This window comes from Solanum tuberosum, unplaced genomic scaffold (assembly GCF_000226075.1).
Source record: "Solanum tuberosum cultivar DM 1-3 516 R44 unplaced genomic scaffold, SolTub_3.0 scf00128, whole genome shotgun sequence".
NCBI classification, from domain to species: domain Eukaryota; kingdom Viridiplantae; phylum Streptophyta; class Magnoliopsida; order Solanales; family Solanaceae; genus Solanum; species Solanum tuberosum.
Window position 1 is genome coordinate 397532 of NW_006239053.1, and position 22778 is coordinate 420309.

The 22778-nt window shown below is 31.6% G+C and overlaps 4 protein-coding genes across 4 annotated transcripts in view; 2 read left to right on the forward strand and 2 right to left on the reverse strand.

The window, feature by feature from the left end:
- Positions 1-2905: 2905 nt before the first annotated feature.
- On the forward strand, positions 2906-6249 carry LOC102594893 (protein TRM32-like). The gene is made up of 5 exons (XM_006350706.2): positions 2906-3104; positions 3579-3773; positions 3952-4037; positions 4138-5446; positions 5550-6249. Exons 2-5 carry the CDS (start codon positions 3611-3613, stop codon positions 6125-6127), a joined length of 2136 nt encoding a protein of 711 aa, XP_006350768.1. The 5' UTR covers positions 2906-3104; positions 3579-3610; the 3' UTR covers positions 6128-6249.
- Positions 6250-12459: 6210 nt separating this feature from the next.
- On the forward strand, positions 12460-13489 carry LOC102577779 (metallothionein-like protein type 2). Its single transcript, XM_006350707.2, has 3 exons — positions 12460-12617; positions 12792-12863; positions 13163-13489. Exons 1-3 carry the CDS (start codon positions 12553-12555, stop codon positions 13248-13250), a joined length of 225 nt encoding a protein of 74 aa, XP_006350769.1. The 5' UTR covers positions 12460-12552; the 3' UTR covers positions 13251-13489.
- Positions 13490-14288: 799 nt separating this feature from the next.
- On the reverse strand, positions 14289-18897 carry LOC102595553 (eukaryotic translation initiation factor 3 subunit C-like). Its single transcript, XM_006350708.2, has 4 exons — positions 18769-18897; positions 18582-18648; positions 15968-17746; positions 14289-15451 (listed from the first exon to the last, which is right to left on the reverse strand). The coding sequence occupies exons 2-4, from the start codon at positions 18603-18605 to the stop codon at positions 14510-14512; spliced, it is 2745 nt and encodes a 914-aa protein (XP_006350770.1). The 5' UTR covers positions 18606-18648; positions 18769-18897; the 3' UTR covers positions 14289-14509.
- A 2513-nt stretch (positions 18898-21410) lies between these two features.
- LOC102595891 (cytochrome P450 71A9-like) overlaps positions 21411-22778 on the reverse strand; it is a 3873-nt gene continuing 2505 nt past the window's right edge. The window contains exon 3 of the mRNA XM_006350709.2: positions 21411-22190. Coding sequence (XP_006350771.2) covers positions 21579-22190 — 612 coding nt within the window. The 3' untranslated portion in view covers positions 21411-21578. The remainder of the gene's footprint in view (positions 22191-22778) is intronic.

Sequence of the window (22778 nt, forward strand, 5' to 3'; positions counted from 1 at the left end):
GGTTAATCCGTTTTATCTTGGGAGGAATTAATCTGCAACCTCGGGTACTTGAGGGGATTACATTTCTTAAGGACACACAGTGGGTTCTGTGGACTCGGATAGTTCTTTGTGTTTTTCTTTTCATCTTTTATTATTTCTGATTTGCTAATGTAAATACAGGAGATAACACTAAGTACTATTTTCCAACTCTTTTAGGCAGAATTTGTACACGAAAATCTCAATCAATTATTTGGTAATTTCTGTTGTCAACAACTACTAGCTATTTTCATTTCAAAGAATAGCTACTTTAACAGTTTAACAAACACTCTCTACCTAGACGAAGCTTTGATTTAGTCCAATTTGTAGCCTAAACTAATTATGCTATAAGCCGATAATAATATACATGTCATAGTCTATAATGACGTAAAAGCAAGATATATATATGTGTTTAGCATCATGGAGCCATTATTTTAAGTGCAAATTGTGATTAAAGATAATCACACTAGTCAAATGTCCACACCGCCCACTTTTAGGACTTGAAAGTAGTTCACAATAGTCTAATTTGGATGCTTTTTCAACACCTTTGAAATAAAAAGAAAGAGATTTACAAGGCCTTTGCTACTGAATATTAAATGGTGAAGCCTTGCTAAGTAGAATTGGTTGTGGAATACACCTAATTAATTAGAACTACGCTTTAACGGAGAGTTTTGATGCAACAATAATATAATTGTCGCTAGTTAGTAAAGTTACGTGCAAGAAAAGGAATTAAATGAATCATCTGCGTTGAAAATCTATCGTTATAAGCATGGTAAAATTAAAACTTTCTTTACCTTTTGAATTTTCTTGATATAAGAGAAATATGTGTTCAAATTTCAGATATGACATTTATTAGTATTGTTTTTTGAAATTCCTTGTCGAAATTTATGATTCACGAATGGTATAAACTTAGTATGGTCCGACCCTTCTGCAAACTCTGCGATTTGTTTAATTTTAAGAGGATGGGGGTCCTCTCTAGAGGATGGTCCTGTTTGTTGTGAAAAAAGAGGAAGCAAAAACAAACAAAGAAATAGAAACGCAAGTGTAATGTGGTCCTTGGTAGCTACCTATATCTTTCTTCTCAGAGTCTTAAAGATTCGTCTTATTGTTGATCTTTCCATAAATTTGATTTGACTTTTATCGTACAAATGTACAAATCATACAATGACAATGGAGCATAGTGCATACATACAAATAATTAATTATTTATACCTTTTTTCTTTTCCAAGAAGGTGTATGTCAATTGCTAGTTATACGTACTCATTGATAGCCCGAACAATACGTACAAGATATGTCACCAAGTGAAATTCTGCCTCAAACGAAGAATATTGTGTCAAGTCAAAATGAAATTTGGCGCAAGTTGTCAAGTATAAAGACTTCTCATATATGAATTGTTTCGAAGTTTACTAGCTAAAATATATTTGTGTGTTAAAAGAGTACATAAATTTGGGATACTTAGTGGAACCAAACCATTCAGTTTGTCATTTGCAATCTCCTAAGGTGATTTGCCTTAGAACTTCTAAAAGATTAGGTTTTTCGTTTTGTCATATTTTGATTTTGAGATGGTCACTCAATTTTAATTTATCAAAAATACTAAATTATTTTTGTATATTATTTATTCAACTTTATTCAGGTAATTACACAGAAAAAGTCACCATTCTACTTTTTGTAACAAAAATAATTATTTAATTTTACTTAAGAATCACAACCGTACAAATGATTAAATACTCTTTTCAAACCAAAAAGTCTTTCAACTTTGCCTAAATATCTCTCTTTTAATTTTCTTCTAATTACTTTATATGACATTTACACAATTGAGTGACTTTGTAATTACGAAAGATAATTTAGTGACCTTCAAGATACTTAAATAATTTTGAATTAATATTTTAATTACAAAAATAAATTTAGTAATTTTAGTGTGGTAAAATGAAAATTAATTAACTATTAATGGAATCAACATTTTTTAATACTCCTTATCAAGAGTTAGGAAGTACTATGAGGCAGCTTACATACGTACAAACTTTTCAAATGCACGGAATATAACGCTGTATTTTTGTTATATAATATTCTTTGAATTGCGTCCCACTAAATTCTATTTGAAAAATCAATATGTTTCCACGACTATGATTTTCCAAACACTCTAGATATTTTTTAATAAAAAAGTTGTAATTTATAAGATTTTTATGTAATATTAACTATAAAAATAATAATATTGGGAGAATGGAGAGATTAGTTTATAATAGTGAAAGAACATCCAACAACTAACCAACTAAATAATGTTCCCTTAATATTGAGCAACTTAGCATTAAATCAGAAGGAAAGTGCATACTAAACAAACCAACAAAAGCTTAGCAGTTGTTTAATCTGACCCCTATTTTCATTTCTGTTTCTCCTTACTTATTTTAATTACGTGGTTGGTTATCTAATTATACACTCTATCCCTTTCACTCACCCTACATTGACCTTTTTTTTGGGAGTCTTGGCTTAGTTAGTTGTATTTATCTTTTAAGTGAATTATTCTCTAAAAATTCATATACGATAATTGCTATCAACATGGGTGGACCCATGAAGTGATGTGGCAGAGTCAAGATTTTCAGATATGAAAAATTAAATACATCGAATCGAATGAGATTCAGAATCTACTATACATACATAAATAGTGTAATTATGAATCCCAACCCCAAATTAGCTCCGTCATGTAAGGAGTAACATTTAAACTCTTTATTCTAAAATTATATTATGTATATACAGTATAGTATATGTTGAATCCTTTTTTTAAAAAAATTGTACTCTTTATATTTTAGATTTAGTAAAGTCCTAAAGTAGTTTGACGGGTAAAAAGGCGCCTGAAATAGAGGTTTTGTAGTGTGGTTGTTTTGGTCGTATTTGAAAGTGGTTGATAAAACTTAGACCTTTTCCACTCTTCTTCTGCTCCTCCTCTTACGTTATAGGGCTAGGCAGTTTCATTTCATAATACTCATTTCTGTTACTTACTTTTATGCCAATAAATTTCTCTTTTATTTAATAAATCTCTCCAAATATCACCTTGGCCCTTTTATCAGCTTAACCTCTGCTTCTCAGCTCAAAAGGTGAACCAATTTTCTCTATTTTTCATTGATTGTTGTCTCTGTTAACACTTATCAAGTAATTGTCAGTTTATTACTTAATCTTCTTTTCCTTTAAGATCACGGGGTGGGTTTATTCACTTTGATCTCTGTTTTTAACTTTTTAATTCGTATTAGCAAATTTTATTGCGAGAAAAAAGAAAAAGTAGTATATTTGATTACATAGTATTCAGTTCTTGATTCCTTGTCACGATTTTATCTATGTGAGCCTTGTTTGAGATAAGTGGCTGACGAGGATTGGTTCAACATCTGTTAATATATTAAAAAATTATTAACCTTATATATACGGTATAAATTTCCGGCTACCCTTTAGCTCCGCCCCTGTTTGATATTGTAAAGGAAACAAGAGACGGCTACAAGAACAGAGTTAGCTCCATGAATTCCCGGCTTGTTAGTTGTTAATTATGTGTTGAATATTGGTTGGTTTGTTCTTATCAGGCTAGAGAAGACAGATTCAAAAACTTTATACTATGGGAAAGAACATGTGGAGTAGGCATGTAGATCATGAAGATGAGCATATTCATCCAGGTTGTATGATGGGATTCATACATGCCCTTGGCTACAATAGTTGGCACTCTCGCGTAAAGAGGAAATCTCTGCCCCGTATAAATGATGGAAGCAGTCATATTAGAAGTAAGTCAAGATTTTATATGTATCAGTGTAATTTAACGTGTTATAATAGGTTACAGTTGCATGTTATTGCTAGTAATTACTTAACGTGATGTTGTAAAAATTATTGAACTCCCTATTTGAAATATGTGTGTTTGTTCATTTCAATGTCTAACAAATTCTTGTATCCACCCTTCAATAGGTATTTATTCTTCCAAAGACAAATTGGTTGGCCAAGATCCTAGTGAACTAGAAATGCTTTTGGATGATAACGAAAGTCAGTTTTTGGTAAGTATTATTGAATGCTTTATGAACAAATTTTTTATAAGTTTATCAGTGTCCAAACGTTTCGAATCTGATGAAGACTAATGTTATCATATACTTTTAGGTTGATAAGGGCACTAGAAAATCAAAGGGGTCTAACAAAAGGTCTCTAAAAGCTAAAATAAAAGATTTGATTGCTGAGGAGATGCATAAGGAAAAAAAGAAGTCCAAGAAGAAGAAATCAGGCTCTTCTGATCAACCTAAGTTCCAGAGAACTTGTTCAGTTGAACATAGTGAAAAGAAACAGCCTAGTATTTTGGTTCCCGCGAATGTGGAGGATGAAGAATCACCAGATAAGAAACACATGAATGCCATCGATGCATATGATACTTCCACTGATAAGAATGCTCTAAAATCTCAGCTTAAAGATCATGCTGAGTTGCTTTTAGAAATTTTGAGGGAATCAGAAGCAGGATATCAGAATTTATCCCGGGGTCAGCTGGTTTCAAATAAAAAGGCAAGATTAACAAAGTCAGGATCATACCCTGTGTCTCATTTGTCGCGGAAAACAAACTTCAAACCAATTAAGCTTGAGGACAAGAAGAAAGAAGTTTGGTCTTCTGCTAAAGGAGAAAGATTGATAGGTGTTACTCGAACGAGATCTTTGTCTAATTATGCAAAGACTCTCTTCACAAGTTTAGGCCTCCTGGATGATGATGGTAGGAACTTGAAGCTAGACAAGTCATCGAGCCTTAGTACCAAGGGAGCAGTTGATAATAGAGAAAATAACGAAGAGCTAGAAGATGTAGGCACAGACCATCAGAACAAGTCAAATGGATATTGTGAGATTGAAGGATTTGACATTAGTAAAAATACAATCATGCACAAGAGAAGTTCCTCTCTAAACGAGTTCATGAATCGATATACTAAATTATTTGAACATAGTTTTAAGAAGGAAATGAACTTGTATCCCTCCAAGAGTTTGAAATTGACTAGTGAATACGACATACCACCATCAATGTCATTCAGAAGGATCCGTTCTCTATCTTACTCTGAGTCTTGTTCTCTTCTTCCAAACGGAGTGACTGGTGATATCCATTTTTCAGAATGGCTTGTTAAGACTGTAGAGGAGAGGAACTCACATATGAGAGGTGAAATTGAGAAAGAAGAGAAATCGATATACGCCACTGAAGAGACTGGATACAAAATTGAACAAGTAGAAGGAAGTGAGGATATTAAGATATATGAAGCAGATAATGGAGTAGTCGAAGATCTTTCAGAGATCATCGATGAGGTAAAGATGTTCAAAGGAAACTCTTATGATGAACAAGAGATAAAATGCAATGAACCAATCCCAATTGATGTGGTTCCAAATTCAGAAATTTGTTTTAAAGAAGACATTTCCAGCTATGCAGAGTTCCAAATTTCACAAGGTATGTCTATTTTTTCTCATTAATCATCAAATATTTCTAGTAACTTCCTTCATTATGTTATTCTACGCATGAGTTGTCGTTTAATTTGTTTATTTTGGCTCAGGTTTTGCTCTTAAACAGAATGTTTATATCGATATTCAAGCAAAAGCAGATCATCATGACAAATCTTACAGAAAGGAAAACGAGGACTTGTTTTATGTGAGGGATATTCTTGATCATTCAGGTTTCTCTAGAAATTTCTTCAAGACAACATGGTACTCAGAAGCCCAAGTGTTAAACCCTTCATTAGTTAGAGAACTCGAGTCCTTGTGGCATGAAGAAGAAGAAGAATGTTGTCTAGGGGAATTCGACTTCTGCTGTCATCATCATCTACTATTTGATTTGGTCAATGAGGTTTTAGTCCAAATGTATGACAGATCATTCACATACTACCCTAAGGCCTTATCCTATAGTTGTCGCGTTGCTCAATTGCTAGAAAATCGAATGAATGAAGAGGTATGCAACAATGTAGGTACCTTGTTGAGGTTGAAACCAGAGCAGGAATCAATCGACACCATTGTGGATCAAGATTTGAAAATGGATGATGGTTGGATGAATCTTCAGTTAGAAAGTGAATGTTTGGCACTTGAACTAGAGGACATGATTTTTAATGATCTTTTCGAAGAACTTAGATGTTTTTGAGTATGCAGAGTTGATTGTTTTTGTTTTTTCCCGTCTCTTGGTTAATTTATGTATATGAATTTTGGTTTTGCTCACTGTATATATTTACACATGTTCAGTTGAGTAGTATGTTTATACCTTAATGTGCTAAGAAGGAGCTCTTGTCTCTGCTCCCGTTTAGGATAAACTACAGGATATAGCAAACATTAATATATATTTAAGATGAATAGCTATAGTTTACTTTTTTTGTGTTATATGGATACACTTTAATATTAAATAGCAAAGTTAATTAATTATACATGAATAATTTATTTATTTTTTCACTTTTATATGTATAGTAAGAATTATTAAATAGCAAAGTAATTAGTACAGGCCTAATCAATTATGTCAGGCATGTTTTATGCTGCTTGTTCCTTACGTTTACCATCTTCAATGTTTTCTCTTTCAATATTTCTATGACACCGATTTGTTTTATTTTATTTTAAAAAAAAATCCTTCTGATTCACGATCCTTTTACATAATTGCAGGAGTGATTTTTGTGATTCATCTTCATTAGGTATCTTCTAATTGCATTTTTTCTTGTTTTCATGAAGATTATATTTGTATACATATATGTTTCATCTATTTTCATAGGATTTCGATTGGAGATTTTTTTCATTATAATGGCAAAAATCAGTACTCCGGTATACATTTATTTGATGAATTGTTGGATGAACTTCCTTCGTTGATTCCGATAGCAGTGAAAAAAAGTAGTAGAACAAGAACAGGAGGAAAAAGAGATTGAGGTTTAGTTGTACAACAAAAACAGGAGGAAAAATTAACAAGTTGTATTCATATGTATATAGTTGTAAAAAAAAAGTAATACAATGTGAATTGTGGGATTTTCAATTTTTTATACAGTGAAATAATTATACATCTAGATACTTGTATTGTATTATATTCTATTATCTTTTTTTTTTTGGATTGCCCAATTGTATTAAAATATCATCACAAGTTGAAAGGTTGATTAGGGTATATAAGTATATTTGAATACACTTGGATACTCACATTGTGTTATGTTCTATTTTTCTTATTTTGGGTTGTCCAATGTATCCAATTTTTGTTTAACAACAAGGGTATTCGTATGTGTATTATATAGATGTATTCATAAGGTAAATGTATTTAAATTGTTGTGCTCATATGCTAAACTGATATACTTTACCAAGTTTGATATATTAATACATTAAGTTCTATAAGGGTTTGCATCCTAGATATATTAATACATTAAGTTATATAAATCATTGTATCCATTTGAAATCAAAGTCTTCATATGCTAATTGTATAAATAATACATTTTTCTTAGTAGGAAATCAGATTTTATGTAGTGAATCGTCCGATTGAAGCGCTGTATATGTAGATTTACAGAAATCGAAATTATTGTACAAGTTATGCTTGCCATGGAGTTCACCTATTTAAAATCGAAAGAAATAAGATTCATTCACAAATACAATCAATTCATCAAATATAATAGATAAATTTAACTAAATAAAATTCTATGAATACCTTTATGACGCCTGAATAAGAACAATGAAGTAAGAACAATGGAGTAAAATGTATCCCAATATTTTTGTTTATTTAATTGGAATCTGATAATAATAATAATAATAATAATAATAATAATAATAATAATAATAATAATAATAATAATAATAATAATAATAATAATAATAATAATAATAAAAGTTATACAAAAATACAGCTAGATATAGACATAAACTGTAGTCATTTTTGGTAAATATCATACTTGTAGCTATTAAAATTCAATAACCCTATAACTATAGTCATTTTTGTAAGTTGCTCGTGTGTTTACCTTTCACTTTGTGACATTCATAAAGAACCATTCTTGGGCTTTATTAAAGGCTTCCTCAACAGGCATAAAGCCTAATATGGCTAACTTTTGAGATGTGGCTTTACTAAACTTTTAGGGCTATTAGTAGAGCCCATGAAACATATGGGCTTAGCATAGAACATTGGACTAGCTAAATGAGTTGATTTTAGAACTCGAATATTGTCGCGAGATTTTGAGATAAGTTGTTAGTTTTTTATATAATCATGGACAATATCCACTTCATAAACTATTTCTTTTGTTAGATTGAATTGAATTTGTATATGATGTCCGAGAGGGACGAAATTTTTTATGCGATGACATACACACCTGAAATTAATTGTGTGATGCTTCTTTTATGTCTCGCACAAAAAAAAATGTACCCAAAATTTGTGGATCCTAAAAGTGTAAGATTTGGGTCGATTTGTGAGACAATGAAAAGCCTTAAGCCTGTCACAACTATTGTCAAATGTGTGAGACACAAAATAAGGATTTTCGAGAGGGACTATCTACTAGGTCTAAGGAGGTCCATCAATGGTGGACAATTATTAAACATGACGAACAAAATATAAGGAATAGTTCTTTATTAGTGATGAGCATTATTTTTTTGTGGCATCTAGTCCTACCACTAGATATTATAAAGTTCAATTAATAAAATATGCACATTCTTTTCCCTATTCACCGCAATATTTTAACAAATCTTTACAGAAAAGATATTATCATACTGTTTTTGACATTGGTATAATAAACCTTTTTGTCTAGCATGTCAAGCTAAGTCTCACAAGTAAAAGAAAAATGTTATGTTTCGTTTTTAGTGCTCAAAAACAATATCAAAATACATATCGATAATATGTACGAAATACTTCATGAAATAAACATATCACATAGTTAAAATTATAAGTTAATATTGCATCAACTCAATACCAAATTTGATCATATTTAATGATAGACATGTCGATAGGCTTCATTTTTACGACTATCTTTCCTGGAACAAATTGTGAAACTGCAATTGGAATAATACTAGCACTGTTGATAGTGTTTGAAAATAGTGATATTTATGCTCTTTTTCTTTTCTTTTTTGATAAAAGATATGTGAAGCATCTTGTTCTCAGAATTTTAAATAGCTAAAAATAGACGTAGGCAAAAATGGAGCCTGTGCTTTATAAAGTAGACATGATCAATGACTACTACATTGAATGGTTAGAAATAAAAGTACAAAAAAAAGCACTTTATTATTTTTCATTTCATAGACAATAGGAAGAGAAAATAATATTAACAATGATTAAGAATAATACTAGATATATATATATATTATTTTTTAAAATCTACTAGTACTTCTTTACTTGACTTTTGTGACATCTAAATCTTTAGCATCATCCAAAATGCCAACAACCCACCATTCTATTATGGTAGTCAATTCCAACACGTCAATTTAGTTATCCTCATCAAATCACTTACTTACACTTACTATTTATGGTTCTAATTAGTCAAATAGCTCCCCTTCTCTCAAATCAATGAAGAAGGAAGATATGAGTGGACTCTTCTGAAGACCAACAAGTGAGCACTATACTATGGTCGGAGGGACGAGAAAGAATTGCTTTGAAAAAAAAAAGTATTTTCAATGCTTATTCATGCTCAACGAGATATATTAATGTGATGATCAAGATACTTTATCTCCTAATTAACCTCACGAGCTCTGTGATAAAGCTTAATTTGAGTCTCGATTAAGAACAAGAACACTTAATTAATGGCTAAAGAATTGGAGTGAACTTGAAAAAACTAAGGTAATTTGTATTTCTACATATAGACAAAAAATAGGTGATCAACTTTTCTTGTTATCTCATGCGCTACACTGGTGGAATATATTAATAGGTACTTGAAAATTAATTGAGATTAACAAAATGATTCGGACATTGCTTTTATTAATAAAAATAAATTACATATATGATTAATTAAAATTTTATATTATCATATCACTTTTTACTTGATAAAACATATAGTTTGTCTTATTTTAAAATTACAAATTCTACACGGAAAAACATAGCACATGGATATGGATACTGTTAGCAATAGGGTGTACAAAATTGAACCAAATCGCAAATCGAGTTAAATCGGAAAAAAAAGATCGCCTAGTGATTTGGTTTGACTTGGTTTTGTATTGGAAAAAAAAAATCCGACTATATTTGGGTTGGGTTTTAACTAAAAAAACCAACCCGACATAATATTTTAATTATTTTTTTTATACAAAAATATTTACTTTGATATAATTTTTAAATATTTCTTATACTTTTTCATAATTTTTATCTTTTAATATACTATTTCAAGTTTGAAGCATAGAATTCTGAATGATCCAATAAAGATTATAGTCAATAGATGTTGGTAATTATAATAAAAACTTAAATCAAAAATCAAATTAATACTAATGCAAAATGAAAATCAATTCAACACTAAAGAATGATAATAATATTGAATATTTGTTCTTTAGTTTTACATTGGTTTAGACAATTAAAATACATAATCTAATTTTAATTTCCTTTAATATTTAGTCATGTAACTAATACTTATTAAACTTATTTTAGCATGGTTTAGTACTTTTAAATTATGATCATTTTCATTATGACTTGTTAATTTTAAATATTTGTTTTACGCGATTTCATTATTATTTTTGTTGTTGGATATTTTAGTGTCATTAATCATATCATATTTTGTGTTATTTTCTTAAAAAACACCTTAGATAGTTGTATTTTGATAGGACTAAAGAAATATTTAAAATACAAGTAAATTATATGTTTGTATAAATACTTTACCTGAAAAACCCGAAAAAAATCGAAAATCTGAAAAAATCCGAGGTTGAAAAATTCGAGTTTTATTGATTTGGTTTGGCTTATAAATTTTAAAATCCGACACAAATAATTTGGTTTAATATTTGAAAAACCCAAACTAACCCGGCCATATACACCCCGCAATATCTGTTGATCATAAATAAATGCAAGTTGCAATCAAAAAAGAAATTCCCTCCCGACAATATCCTTATAATAAGTATATAGTTAATTTAAGTTACTTTCTCAGTTTTAAATTATATGTCGTAATTGCTAATAATAATTATTTTAAATTATTTGTTATTGTGGAAGTTCAAGACAAAATTATTCCATTTTATCCTTGTAGTTTGTACTATTGGTGCTAAAGATTATACAAACACTTCAGTTACCTTGATTATCCCCGATGTCATAATCATTCAAATATCAATGAGGGTAAATAGTTAAAAACTCCTTCTAACTAGGCTTTCTTAAAAGAGCGTATAAAAGAGAATCACGATAGATAATTTGAGACGTGTAAAAGAAAATCACCAGAAATAATATTTAGGAGAGCAAAAATCTACAAATTTTGAGATAGACGGACGTAAACCGACATGTTGATTACTGTAAGCAAAGAAAATTCCACCTAAATTTGTGGATTAATTAGGAGGGTTTTATTATTTGTTCGGATCAATTCTCATTATCTTGAAACTTCAAGAAAAAAATAATCAAATTTTCATTGCTCTCAAGCAATTAGCTTCATGTCTTATTCTCTTTTTCAGGGTACTATTCAACAAAAATCTAAAGTTTTTTTTAATTAACGGGAATAATATTTTATATTTTTTCGTTTAATAGACGAGTTCTAACAAGTTGCTCACCCGTTTACAAGCGCTATTAAACAAAATCAAGTATAAACAGTCGTATGTATTTCAGTGTTAGCTAGTTATGATAACTACGTCTCAATCTCAAACAAGCTAAAATTCAAATACATGAATTTAAACCTAAAAGTCCATGCTTCTCTATTCAAGTTTGCACTATTTTTCTCCTCTGGGTTGGCACAAATTAATTAAAGGTTTTTCGACACAATTTCTTATCAGGTGATTTTAATTCTACATCGATCATCCTCTTTTAATTTACTTTTTAGCAACTTGACTATAATATAAATTATCAAAGGGATGTGGTGAAATGATAGAGGTCTTCGAGTCTTTGACTCAAGCTAACACTAGGAAAGGATTAATAATCTTTATAGGGATAGCTAAAAACAAATGTGGAGTTAAGCTTTTGAATTTATGAATTTTAGATTATTATTTTATTTTATTTTAAATGTTGAATTCCTAATAAATTATTTATACATATTAAGTAAATATTTTTAACATAAATGACAGATATTATAGCTATTAAATTTTATCGAACTCATAATCAACCTACCAACTCCGACTATAGTTTAAAAAGTACCTCCCATATATTGGACGACTTCTACAACAAGAATCCGAATTGTTAACCGGTGAATTCTGAACACCGGTTGATTTAACAATTAAAGGTTGATTGAGTCAATATTTTATCATGAATAAATCATAAATTTACTCGAAAAAAATAAATTAAAAATTAAAAAAATCAAACAAACCTATTACTCGTCCACGTGTCAGGTATATGATCACACACAATCACCAATAAGTCTCTATAAAATCCCAGTCTTAGCCATTCATTATTCATCACAATTCACAACTACACAAGAAATTAAAACCTTTTTTTAGTTTTCAATCCAATTTTCCTAAGAAAAAAAAAACATGTCTTGCTGTGGAGGAAGCTGTGGCTGTGGATCTGGCTGCAAGTGCGGCAGTGGCTGTGGAGGGTAAGTTGTTCGTAAAATATTTATCTAACATATATACTTCCATCGAAGAAAATCAAATGAAAGACTTTCATAAAAAAAAAAATCGTAGAATCGAGATGATCTAGTTGACAGTTTATTTATTCCTTTCACTAAATTTAATTAGCTAAATTCTTGATTTTGATGAATTAATTGCAGATGTGGGATGTACCCCGACTTGGAGAGCACCACTACCTTTACCATCATTGAGGGTGTTGCACCTATGAAGAAGTTAGTCTGATTTTAACTTAAGACTTTTCTATATTTTGTTATGATCGGAATAATTACGTAGTTTCTAAATATGTACGTTTAGAATTCACTAACAAAATTAAGAAGTTTTACTCTCGAAATCTGAATTATAACACATAAATTGAAACAAAGGAAATACTTATGATATCAAGTCACCTAAAAGATAACTACAATATTGAATTAGTAATATTGAAACATATAACACGTTAAATTATACTGATTAATATGAATTTTGTTTACCCTATTAAAGTACATATATAATTTACATGAATTAATTGCAGCTATGGAGTGGTTGCTGAGAAAGCAACAGAAGGAGGAAATGGCTGCAAATGTGGATCAAACTGCACATGTGACCCTTGCAACTGTTGAGACACCAAAATGTCTCTTGTTCTATTAATTACTACTATGTGTTTTAATAAAACTACAAAGCCAATTGAACTGACCATCTGCAAATCTTTTTGACAAAGGTTTGTCTGATGTTTATTTCATGGTTTTTTATGTTTGGTTTCTTAAGTCTCATTAGTTATGTTTGTATGAAGGAAGTTCATTTGGGCTTGTAACACAAAATTTTATCAATATGAAATACAAGTTGGCTCCTTCTTTTACTATGTGTATAGTCTATCTATTTTTAGCACTATGTTCATTGAATTTTGTTTATACTTTTATTCTACAGCCAAATATCCAAAGAAATTTATACAATTATGTTAATTAAGAGGAAATTTACAATTATGTTGAATAAATGATGCTGATGATACAAATATTCCATCTAGTCAATGTATCTAACTTAAATTCATGTTTAGGCTGAAAAGTATAATCTGCAATAATGAAGGTTAGGTAAACGTCACTACTTCATCTTCTGTGCAAATTATTGAAGTTGAAATATTTCATTTGCGTGTGAGAAATAATAAACAAATTGACAGGAGGCCTTGAAGTCCTTGTGAATTACGCAATGGATCATTTCTAAGCATAAATTCGATTGTTAAAAGAAACGATTTAATGAATAAAGCGTGCAATTTTATGTCACGCAATTATCCCTACCATTAGTCTATTTCTCCATCACCATCACCTCTGAAAACAACTTAGCTTTGATGCATTATTTACGCAAAGTAGAAAAGGTCAAATTTTCTAATCAATAATTATCATGTGCGTCAGGAAGTAGACCAATTATGTTATGTATGACGGAAAAGGTCACTTTTTTCATAATGGAAAATATATTTCTTTAAAAAAGGATTTATCTGAGAAATGCTTTCCAGTATTCAATGAGTAGAAAGTAAATTTTTTGCAAATATATACTAAAGAATTAGTAAAAGTAACAACAAATCAAAAAAGGTTTTGGTGAAAGTTTCGTGTATGAAAGATAAATAATAGTAATAATTTTAAGTGTCGATTGGAGCAAATAACACAAATTTAAAATGAATGTAAGAAAAAAACTTCCGTGCATAACACCAGTACAAAGTCCTAGTTTAATGGGATCAGACTTTCACTATAGAAAATGATTGTACGATTGTTTGGATGCCAACTTGCAAAATTCTACACTACTACAAAATAAGGGTCTGAAAAATGATTATTTGGGATGTGTGCCAAACGCTGTGTTCTCTCAGTGCAAAAATATGTGTCCTCCACTTTAACTAAGCACGGATACCCCTGTTAAGATTCACCATGCGAGATCCGTCCATATTATGGCCTCCCCTAGCAGCTGCATTTGTCTGATATCGTGAACCTTGACCACCATGAATTCGGGCCTGACCAGTTCTGTCCCTTGATGCTTGCCCTGAGGCAAATCTACCAGCATTGTACCCTGTTCGGCCCCCACTGCTTCCTTGCCTGCCTTGTGAAAAGGAGAAGTCCTGCCACTTACCAGTCCCTCCTGCAGCTGCAGCGGCATAATCCTGGCCTTCCCTGCGCCTTGGTGGAAGGCCCTCCAAACCCCCACCGATCCTGGACTCCATAGCTCTTTCATTAGTTTCTGATAGAATTGCCAGCTTTTCTGTCAACTGGAATGCCAAACCCTGCAATCTTGTATGCTCAACATCATGGAAGACCACACAGCGAGTTGGTTGATCCCAGTTTGCATGAAGCTCCTCACTGATGATCATTTTGCTCACAATGCTATGAACTTGTTTATCAGAAAGGTCAAACATCCCTGCAAGCTGATCCAAGCTCAGAGAATTGTAAGAAGAAGAATATGTAAAAAGGTAGGTCCTCAAGGCCTCTTCCTTGATTTTGGCTCTAACCATCTCAAGAACACTCTCTTTGTTCTTAAAAAGCCTCCACATATCAAGGGACTTGATAACATCAAAGGCCTTCAGAAAATCTCCCTGCTTGAGGGCTCTTGTGGCAGCCATTACATGGTCCCTAACATTTTCAGGTGGGCCAGTGAAAGTTTGTCTCTCACTAATTTCAAGTAATCTCCGGAAGTTCTTGCTTATGACCTTGCGCCTTGTGTCATGACTATTGGCTGCCATGTTTGGCACCTCTAGTAGCATGGCACATATCAGATGGACAGCCTCAAGAAGCTCAAGATTTATATGCATATGATAAGGCATCTGACGTCTTCGTTCTATCCTTTCCTGCCAAGGATTAATGTGTAGATTTAATGCTATGAGAAGACTCACAATGAAGAACAGCAGAAAAAAATCCCAAGATAAATAAGTCAGTAAAACAGATGATTATTTGGCTTATTTAATCTGAAGTTGAGTTAGCAAGAATATAGTTTAGCCCTTCACCTATTCGCAATCATCTTGCATCATAAAATTTATGCTTTCCTTAACATTTCATAAGTACTTAAAATTATACAAAGAAATGCACATAAATGACAGTATTTAATAGCCATGATCCCCAAACTCTTATTTTTATTTTTTCCATTGTAGTACACTACACATTATTGTACTTGACACCACATTTTGAGAACGTGACATCTGTAGAACGTGACAGTAAAGAAGCAAGAAATTGCAAATCTGAAGCTCGAAAAAGCATGAATTTCCGTGCAACAATAAATCAACATACGAGACAAAATAAAGGATATATCTCGCTTAAAGGAGCACATACATGACATAAATACTGCCAAACAGTAAAAAAAATTTAACCTGTTCCGGGGTCTTCTCATGATATCTGCTTTGGGAAACACCTTGTGCAAGTAATTCCTTCACCCTGCCAGCAGAATACAGTTCAGAAAGGCAACCCTGTGCTTCTGTAATGAGTCCCACTCTGAATGCACAGAGACCAAGCTGAGCCATGGCTCTGTTAAAAAGAATCTGAGTTGAAATGTCCATGTGCTGGATATTATCCTGCAAGTGACTCATTAACAACAAGTCACGGGATACTGAAAACTCATCGAAGAGAGCATGATTGTATATGTCACAGAGCATAGCACGTGCCTTGGTCCGCTCATCCCCATGTTTGTAAATGAGCGAAACAAGGACGTCCATCAATGACCTGCTGCCCTCTTCAAAGGAAGGTTTCCTGGGCACAAGCTCAGGGGTCGGAACAAATGCTAGTGGGCCTTTACTCTCCTCAGCCACCTTGTTCTCATCAGCAGACTCCCCCTCTCCTTCTCCTTCTGCTAGTTCAGCTAACTTCCTCATAGCATCATACACCTCTTGCGGTTTATAATAAATGAACTCAACCTGTTTAAGAGCCACTTTCGCGGCAGCCCTAGTGTCCCCCACGCGAACTAAATAATCTTGGACATTTTGAGCAAGAACCAAGAACAATGGCTCATCCCTCAGCCTCTCAACATATTCACGAGTGTGTGGATCAATAACCTGCAAGCTCTTAAAAAATTCAACATCTATCTTTTCAACATAGGCTACCAAGTTCCCCCAGATCCTTATTGTCCCTGTGTAGTCTGATCCCTTCTGGGTTTCATTCTCATCAGGCTCAACCATGTCATCAACTACAATATTAGGGTATTGGGTCAACATGTCAAGTATGGTGAGCACATTCTGCACGCACTTTTTCCATACGTTTACCGGCATGTGCCCACTGAGACTTGGATTAACATCAAACTGGGCAGAGACAACACTGAAAAGAATTTCAAGTTTCTGAGCTGGGGTTTTGGCCACCTTGGTCAAGAAGGTGAGCTGTTCAACCAATTCGATCCTTCCAGTTCCCTTCCTACCCCTAGAAGCAACAATTTCCTTAAACTTCTTGTCGACTATATCCCACGTGATTTGACTTGGGTCCTTGAACTGTTTATCCATTAGTTTGTCTTTCTTGTTCAGTATAATCTCCCACTCATTTACTGGATCGGGACCTCTATTAGGGTCATCGTCGGATGCATATGCAATCTTTGTAGGGTCCTCCTCAAAGTCCTCTTCCTCCTCATCCTCTTCCGACTCTTCATCATCCCCACCTTCATCCTCACTAACAGGAGGATTCTCCCTATATTTGTTGATCAACTCTTCATACTGTTTATTATTTTTTTTGAGCTTTTGTTTCATTGAATTCAAGGCTTTGGCATTGCTACTACTCATCTTCTTCTTTGCCTCTTTATTGGCCAAAGCCTGAGTCAAAAAGTCCTCCAGTATCACTAGAGATTTGATGTACAGATTAGGAGCTCTAGCTGCCTCTGTAATGCGCATGACCTTCTCCAGTTGCTTATTGATCTTGTCGAAGGTCTCTTGAAGACTGACCCAGTCATTGATTTTCATGGCATTCTTCATCTGATCAACTGTAGCAGACAATTCATCAAAGCGCTTGTCCTTGGCTGACCGGACAACACGCTTCTGCCCATCTGACTCGTCACTATCACTATCATCAGCTGCAAGATACCTCGATCCACCATCTGTTTTGGTGGTCTCAGCTGGTTCATCATCCTGCTGCTCATAATCACTCTCTTCCTCCTCCTCAGTCTCACTGTCACCCTGTTAAAACCGTGAAAATTAGAGATCGGGTTTCACCAACTTAAAGGGTCAGTTTATGAAGAATGGAGCACGCATATGTCAAAGATAAAGACTTAACATTTACAATAAATTGAAGCACCCCAATTTCAAGGCTCCTAAGACTTCCTTTCAGAGTAGTATATATAATTTCAATTATATAAGTGGTGTTTGGTATGGAGGAAGAATTCTACAAAACAAGTTTTTTTCTTGAAACATTCAGTGTTAGAAATATAAAAAACAAACATACTGCAATTGTATAAGGTGAGTAGAGCATATAATAAAAGAATTAGAGTTTTGGTGATATTCTTGAATATTAAGGGTTGACAAAGTTTCAATTTGAAACATAAAATATTAAGTAAGAGTTGTGATATTTGTAAAGAACAATGGCTTCCGCGTCTTATGTTGTTTTAGGAAAAAAAAAATGGCTTCCCTGTTCACCTTACATAATTCATTCTCCCACTTCCAGTGAGGAGTACTTCCAACCTTTTTTAATAGTTCACGACAATTAAACAATGAGCAAATACTTTCATCAAATTGAATGAATTTAAACATGTTCGATCAATACCAAACACACACTATATCCCCATCATAAAGGATTTTTTTTTCATAATAATTTATTTCAGAAAAAGTTTATCTAATACAGACGAAACATTATCACTATAACTTGATGGTCCATAAAGTCATAAAACATCTTCTATACTTCAATAAAAAAAACGGAACAAATACAAATAAGATATTTACTCTTAACAGAGAAAACATTCGAAAATCTAACGCCTCTTAATGTTATAAGCAAATTTTGAAAAGATAAATCAATTACCTGAGTCCAAAAACGCGAAGCCATCTTCTTCAGCAATAAATTCTTACGATAGCAGAGGTATGAAAAACTGCATTCCACAAATCCAAATCCAAATCCAAATAAGAATTATGTATAAAGTAAATCCACCACGAAAAAACATACATCAAATTGAATTATAAACGAAAAAAGAAGAAGAAACAGATCGAACCTGCAGGTTAAGATGAATTTTACAAAACGATCGCTGAGAAGAGAGCCAAAATACTGAAGTTGGATGGGAGTTTCCGATTTGAAACCCTAAGGAACCTGTTACGATGAATATTAGTTTTGGAAGGGCCGTTATATTGGACTGGAATCGACTTATGGAGATTATAAAAGCTTGGGCCAACTAGTATTAGGCCCAAAGCTTCTTTCTTGAGTACTGCTCTTTTAATTCCTTTTGAGATAATAAATTAGTGTAAATTTCATATATGACATATATTATAGTATTATTTTCAAGCTATAGCAGTAGATTTAGACTTTCAAGCTATAACAATAAAAATTTCAGGTTATAACAAGTTAAAAAAAAAAAAAAATTTATTAATTGGAAAAAACTTAAAAAATAAATAAAAAGACAAACGAAAATTTAAAAAAAAACGAAATTAGAAATAATAAAGTAAAAAACTAAAATTGTGGGCTGTAATTTCATTTGAATTTATTGTAGATAATTAATGATTAGCATGAACTAAGGGATCCAAACTAATTAAGAATATTCTGTTTCCTTAATTCACTCTAATTTGTTAAAATTAATTCAAAAATCTGATTTTATCCATTTTTCTTCCACATTTCTCTCTCTTCAATTTTCTTCCAGAAATATTTTCACAGGTGACTAATTGAAGTTTTTTTTGTTTGAAAAATTCTGATTTTTTTTGTGATGGACAACTACGTATCAATATTAATTAAACATGGCGGAAGATGGGATCCTTCAGGTTAGTATTTTTAATTGTTTACTATTTGTATTTGGATTTCAGTGAAATGAAAAAAAATGAAACTGTAAATCATATTTTGTGATTTTGTTTTTGTACATCGTCACTGTATTGAATGTGATATGTTTTTTTGTATAAACAATACGTTTTGTTCATAATACGTATTAGTTGTTGTGAAACTGTAATATTAGTGATTTTCTTGGTAAGTTTCTGTTTTTTTTGTGAAACTGTAATATTAGTGATTTTCTTGGTAAGTTTCTATTTTTTGGTAGGGGTTTAATGTCACCATATTTTTTATTTTTTGGTTATTTTTTATATTGATAAAACAATGATTTCGTGAAAATTTACCGTAATATATGAAAGATTTGAGTATAAATGTACAACATATAAATATTTTTATCGTTGTAGATTGGGTACGTAGATTAAAATTATAATATTGATTACCATTTTTTTTCCTGAAAAAATAAATTAAAATGTATAGTTTTGAATGAATTTGTTAGTATAAGTGTAATGAATTTGGTATGAAAGTGTATTCACTAATGTGAAAAAAAGGTTATTTAGAATTTTGAAGAATTGTATGACAGTTGTTTTAGGTTGGTATGAAAGTGTGTTAACTAATTAGTAAAAAAGGTTATTTAGAATTTTGAATAATTGTATGAAAGTGTTTTAAGTTGGTATGAAATTTGAAATGTTATTGTTTATATAAGTTTTGTCAATTATGTATAAACTTGTGTGAAAGGAATGAACTATTTGGTATGAGAAATGTATAAAATTTTGGTATAAATGATGATTGTATGTATGAAATTTGTATTAAGTGGGTATGAAATCTGAAATTTTATTTTTTAATGAAATATGTTTGTAGTTTACTGTCTGAATGATTTTTGTATGAAAAAATAATGATAAGTGTGTATAATTTTTTATTTTTTTTGTATTATGTAAGACTAATTGTATTTTTTTTTAATGAAACAGGGGAAATATGTTGATTTTCAAATGGAGGGGATTATATATGAGTATTCTAGTCTTTATAGTGGTCTAGTAAGTGCGATAACATCGCAGCTAATGATAGATGCTAATATTCACAATATAGAGATAAAATATTTAGTTAGTGATAGATGTCCCCCTGTTAGTATCCACAATGATGTTGGTGTGCGGGTTTTTCTAGAAATATATGTCCATTGAGACTATCTTTAGCTATCAAGTGTATGGATCTTACTTTCATTGCACTGTATCTTTACTTAAGTCGGTATTAATAAGAGTATTTATAGGTCTTTTGAGACATTTTCCTTCATTTGATTGTAGTTATACCCTCTTCTTTTTTAACATTTTCACTTACCATAATTTCACATTTACGAATTGATATATCTGTAGATCAAGATAAAACATGTACAAAACATCTTGCATGTTATTTGGATCTTCTGATAGATATTAGTCTTTTTTTTTTATCTTATTTATTTGGGCTATGATTATACATCCATCTTAATATTCACATTTCCGGAACACAAAAATTTTGTGGGTATGTTGAACTTAAATAGCAATTCAATATAATATTCACTATCATATAACATTAACGGTGTTATAATTATTTTATAAAACTTATCTTTTACTTTGATATACATTCTTTTATCACATCATACTCAGCTAGCAATTCTTCAATTTAACCAACCAATTTATAATCCTACGAGACTATGACTAACATATTTACCTAATTAGCCTATATACATCTATTTGCAATTTGGCACTACAATCTCGTTTCGTGTTGCCACATTTGAGAAATATGACTTATGAGAAATTTCAACAAAAGATGCAGTTGATCTAATAGTCAAAGAATCCAGCTAATTAATAACAAAAGTCTTTGTAACGCATTCTTATCTTCGGTATAACGTAAAATGCACACATAATATATATAATAAATGATTTTTTCAAATGTACACATTGTACTCCTTATTACAAATTGTCTGCTATTATTTATTACTATAAGAATATATTGAGTGTAATGATACACCTTATTGTTCTTGATGAGCTTACATTTATTCAAGTAGTATACAAGAGATATTTATTACAAGTCATAATAAGAAGCTGCTAAGCAAAGGGGAATTTTCTTGTGCATAGTAATCCCCAAAGCTTCTTCCATATCAAGATCCTTAGCTTTCAGCCCTTGAGGTAGTGTCCAATCATAATGAAATAATAAATTAGCAATTGCAAGCTCAACAAGTGGTACAGAAAAATTAATTCCTGGACACCCTCTTCTCCCTGCCCCAAATGGCAAAAACTCATAATTTTGACCTCTATAATCAATATCCTTATTCAAGAATCTCTCTGGTATAAACGTCAATGGATTTTCCCAGTATTTTGGATCGGTCCCAATTGCTGTCGCGTTGATGAGGACTCTTGTATTTTCTGGGATTTCGTAGTCCATTATTTTGCAACTAGATGTTGTTACTCGAGGGATTAGTAATGGGGCTGGTGGATGAAGTCTAAGGGATTCTTTTATGACCAATTTCATGTATTCAAGTTTGTAAAGATCAGTTTCTTGGACCTTTTGTTTTCCCTTAGCAACTTGTCTCACTTCTTGTTGAACTTTTTTCATGACTTTTGGATTTAACATAAGTTCTGCCATGATCCATTCTATGGTTGTTGCTGATGTATCAGTTCCTGCTATGAATATATCCTGTTTGTGCATAACAATATTCAGTTTGAGGCATGTAATACACTGTTCTAAGGATATTTTGCTCGCATAATAAATATAAGTGTATACGTCAGGATGTAACAAATTAATCCAACTATGAATTAAGAGAAGAAACAACATAACTTTAAAAGATAAAAAACTGACCAAATTAAAGAGATAGAAGAATTTAGAGAATCTGTATATTGTTCTTCCATAATGTCATGTATATATATAGGTAAATGTTAAAACAGCTAGTTTATAAACTACTATTAAGTTCCATATTAGCTAGTTTGACAAATTAATTAATATAACTTTGGTTAATTTTGACTTTTGATCAAATTAATATTGTTCTAGCTAGTTTGACAAAGTTGTAATGAGTCCGGAGCCTAAAAGGCAAAAAAAAATGTCAAAAATTCTAAAAGGGCACATCACTTTTTATTCTAGCCAAAAGGGCAAAATCGCTGCGTCAGCAGCGATTTTCCTCTGACAAAATGACGAAATAGCAGTGATTTCGACTAAAAATTTTATTTTATTTTTTTTAATTAAAAATCGCTGCCACAGCAGCGATTTTGTAAAAAAAAAAAATAAAAA

Coding starts and splice junctions, on each gene's coding strand:
- LOC102577779 (XM_006350707.2), top strand. CDS start 12,553: ATGTCTTGCTGTGGAGGAAGCTGTGGCTGTGGATCTGGCTGCAAGTGC. Junction 12,618..12,791: donor TGCGGCAGTGGCTGTGGAGG/GTAAGTTGTTCG, acceptor AATTAATTGCAG/ATGTGGGATGTACCCCGACT. Junction 12,864..13,162: donor GGTGTTGCACCTATGAAGAA/GTTAGTCTGATT, acceptor AATTAATTGCAG/CTATGGAGTGGTTGCTGAGA.
- LOC102594893 (XM_006350706.2), top strand. CDS start 3,611: ATGGGAAAGAACATGTGGAGTAGGCATGTAGATCATGAAGATGAGCAT. Junction 3,774..3,951: donor TGGAAGCAGTCATATTAGAA/GTAAGTCAAGAT, acceptor ACCCTTCAATAG/GTATTTATTCTTCCAAAGAC. Junction 5,447..5,549: donor AGAGTTCCAAATTTCACAAG/GTATGTCTATTT, acceptor ATTTTGGCTCAG/GTTTTGCTCTTAAACAGAAT.
- LOC102595553 (XM_006350708.2), bottom strand. CDS start 18,605: ATGGCTTCGCGTTTTTGGACTCAG. Junction 17,747..18,581: donor CTTCGCGTTTTTGGACTCAG/GTAATTGATTTA, acceptor CGGTTTTAACAG/GGTGACAGTGAGACTGAGGA. Junction 15,452..15,967: donor ATGAGAAGACCCCGGAACAG/GTTAAATTTTTT, acceptor AATCCTTGGCAG/GAAAGGATAGAACGAAGACG.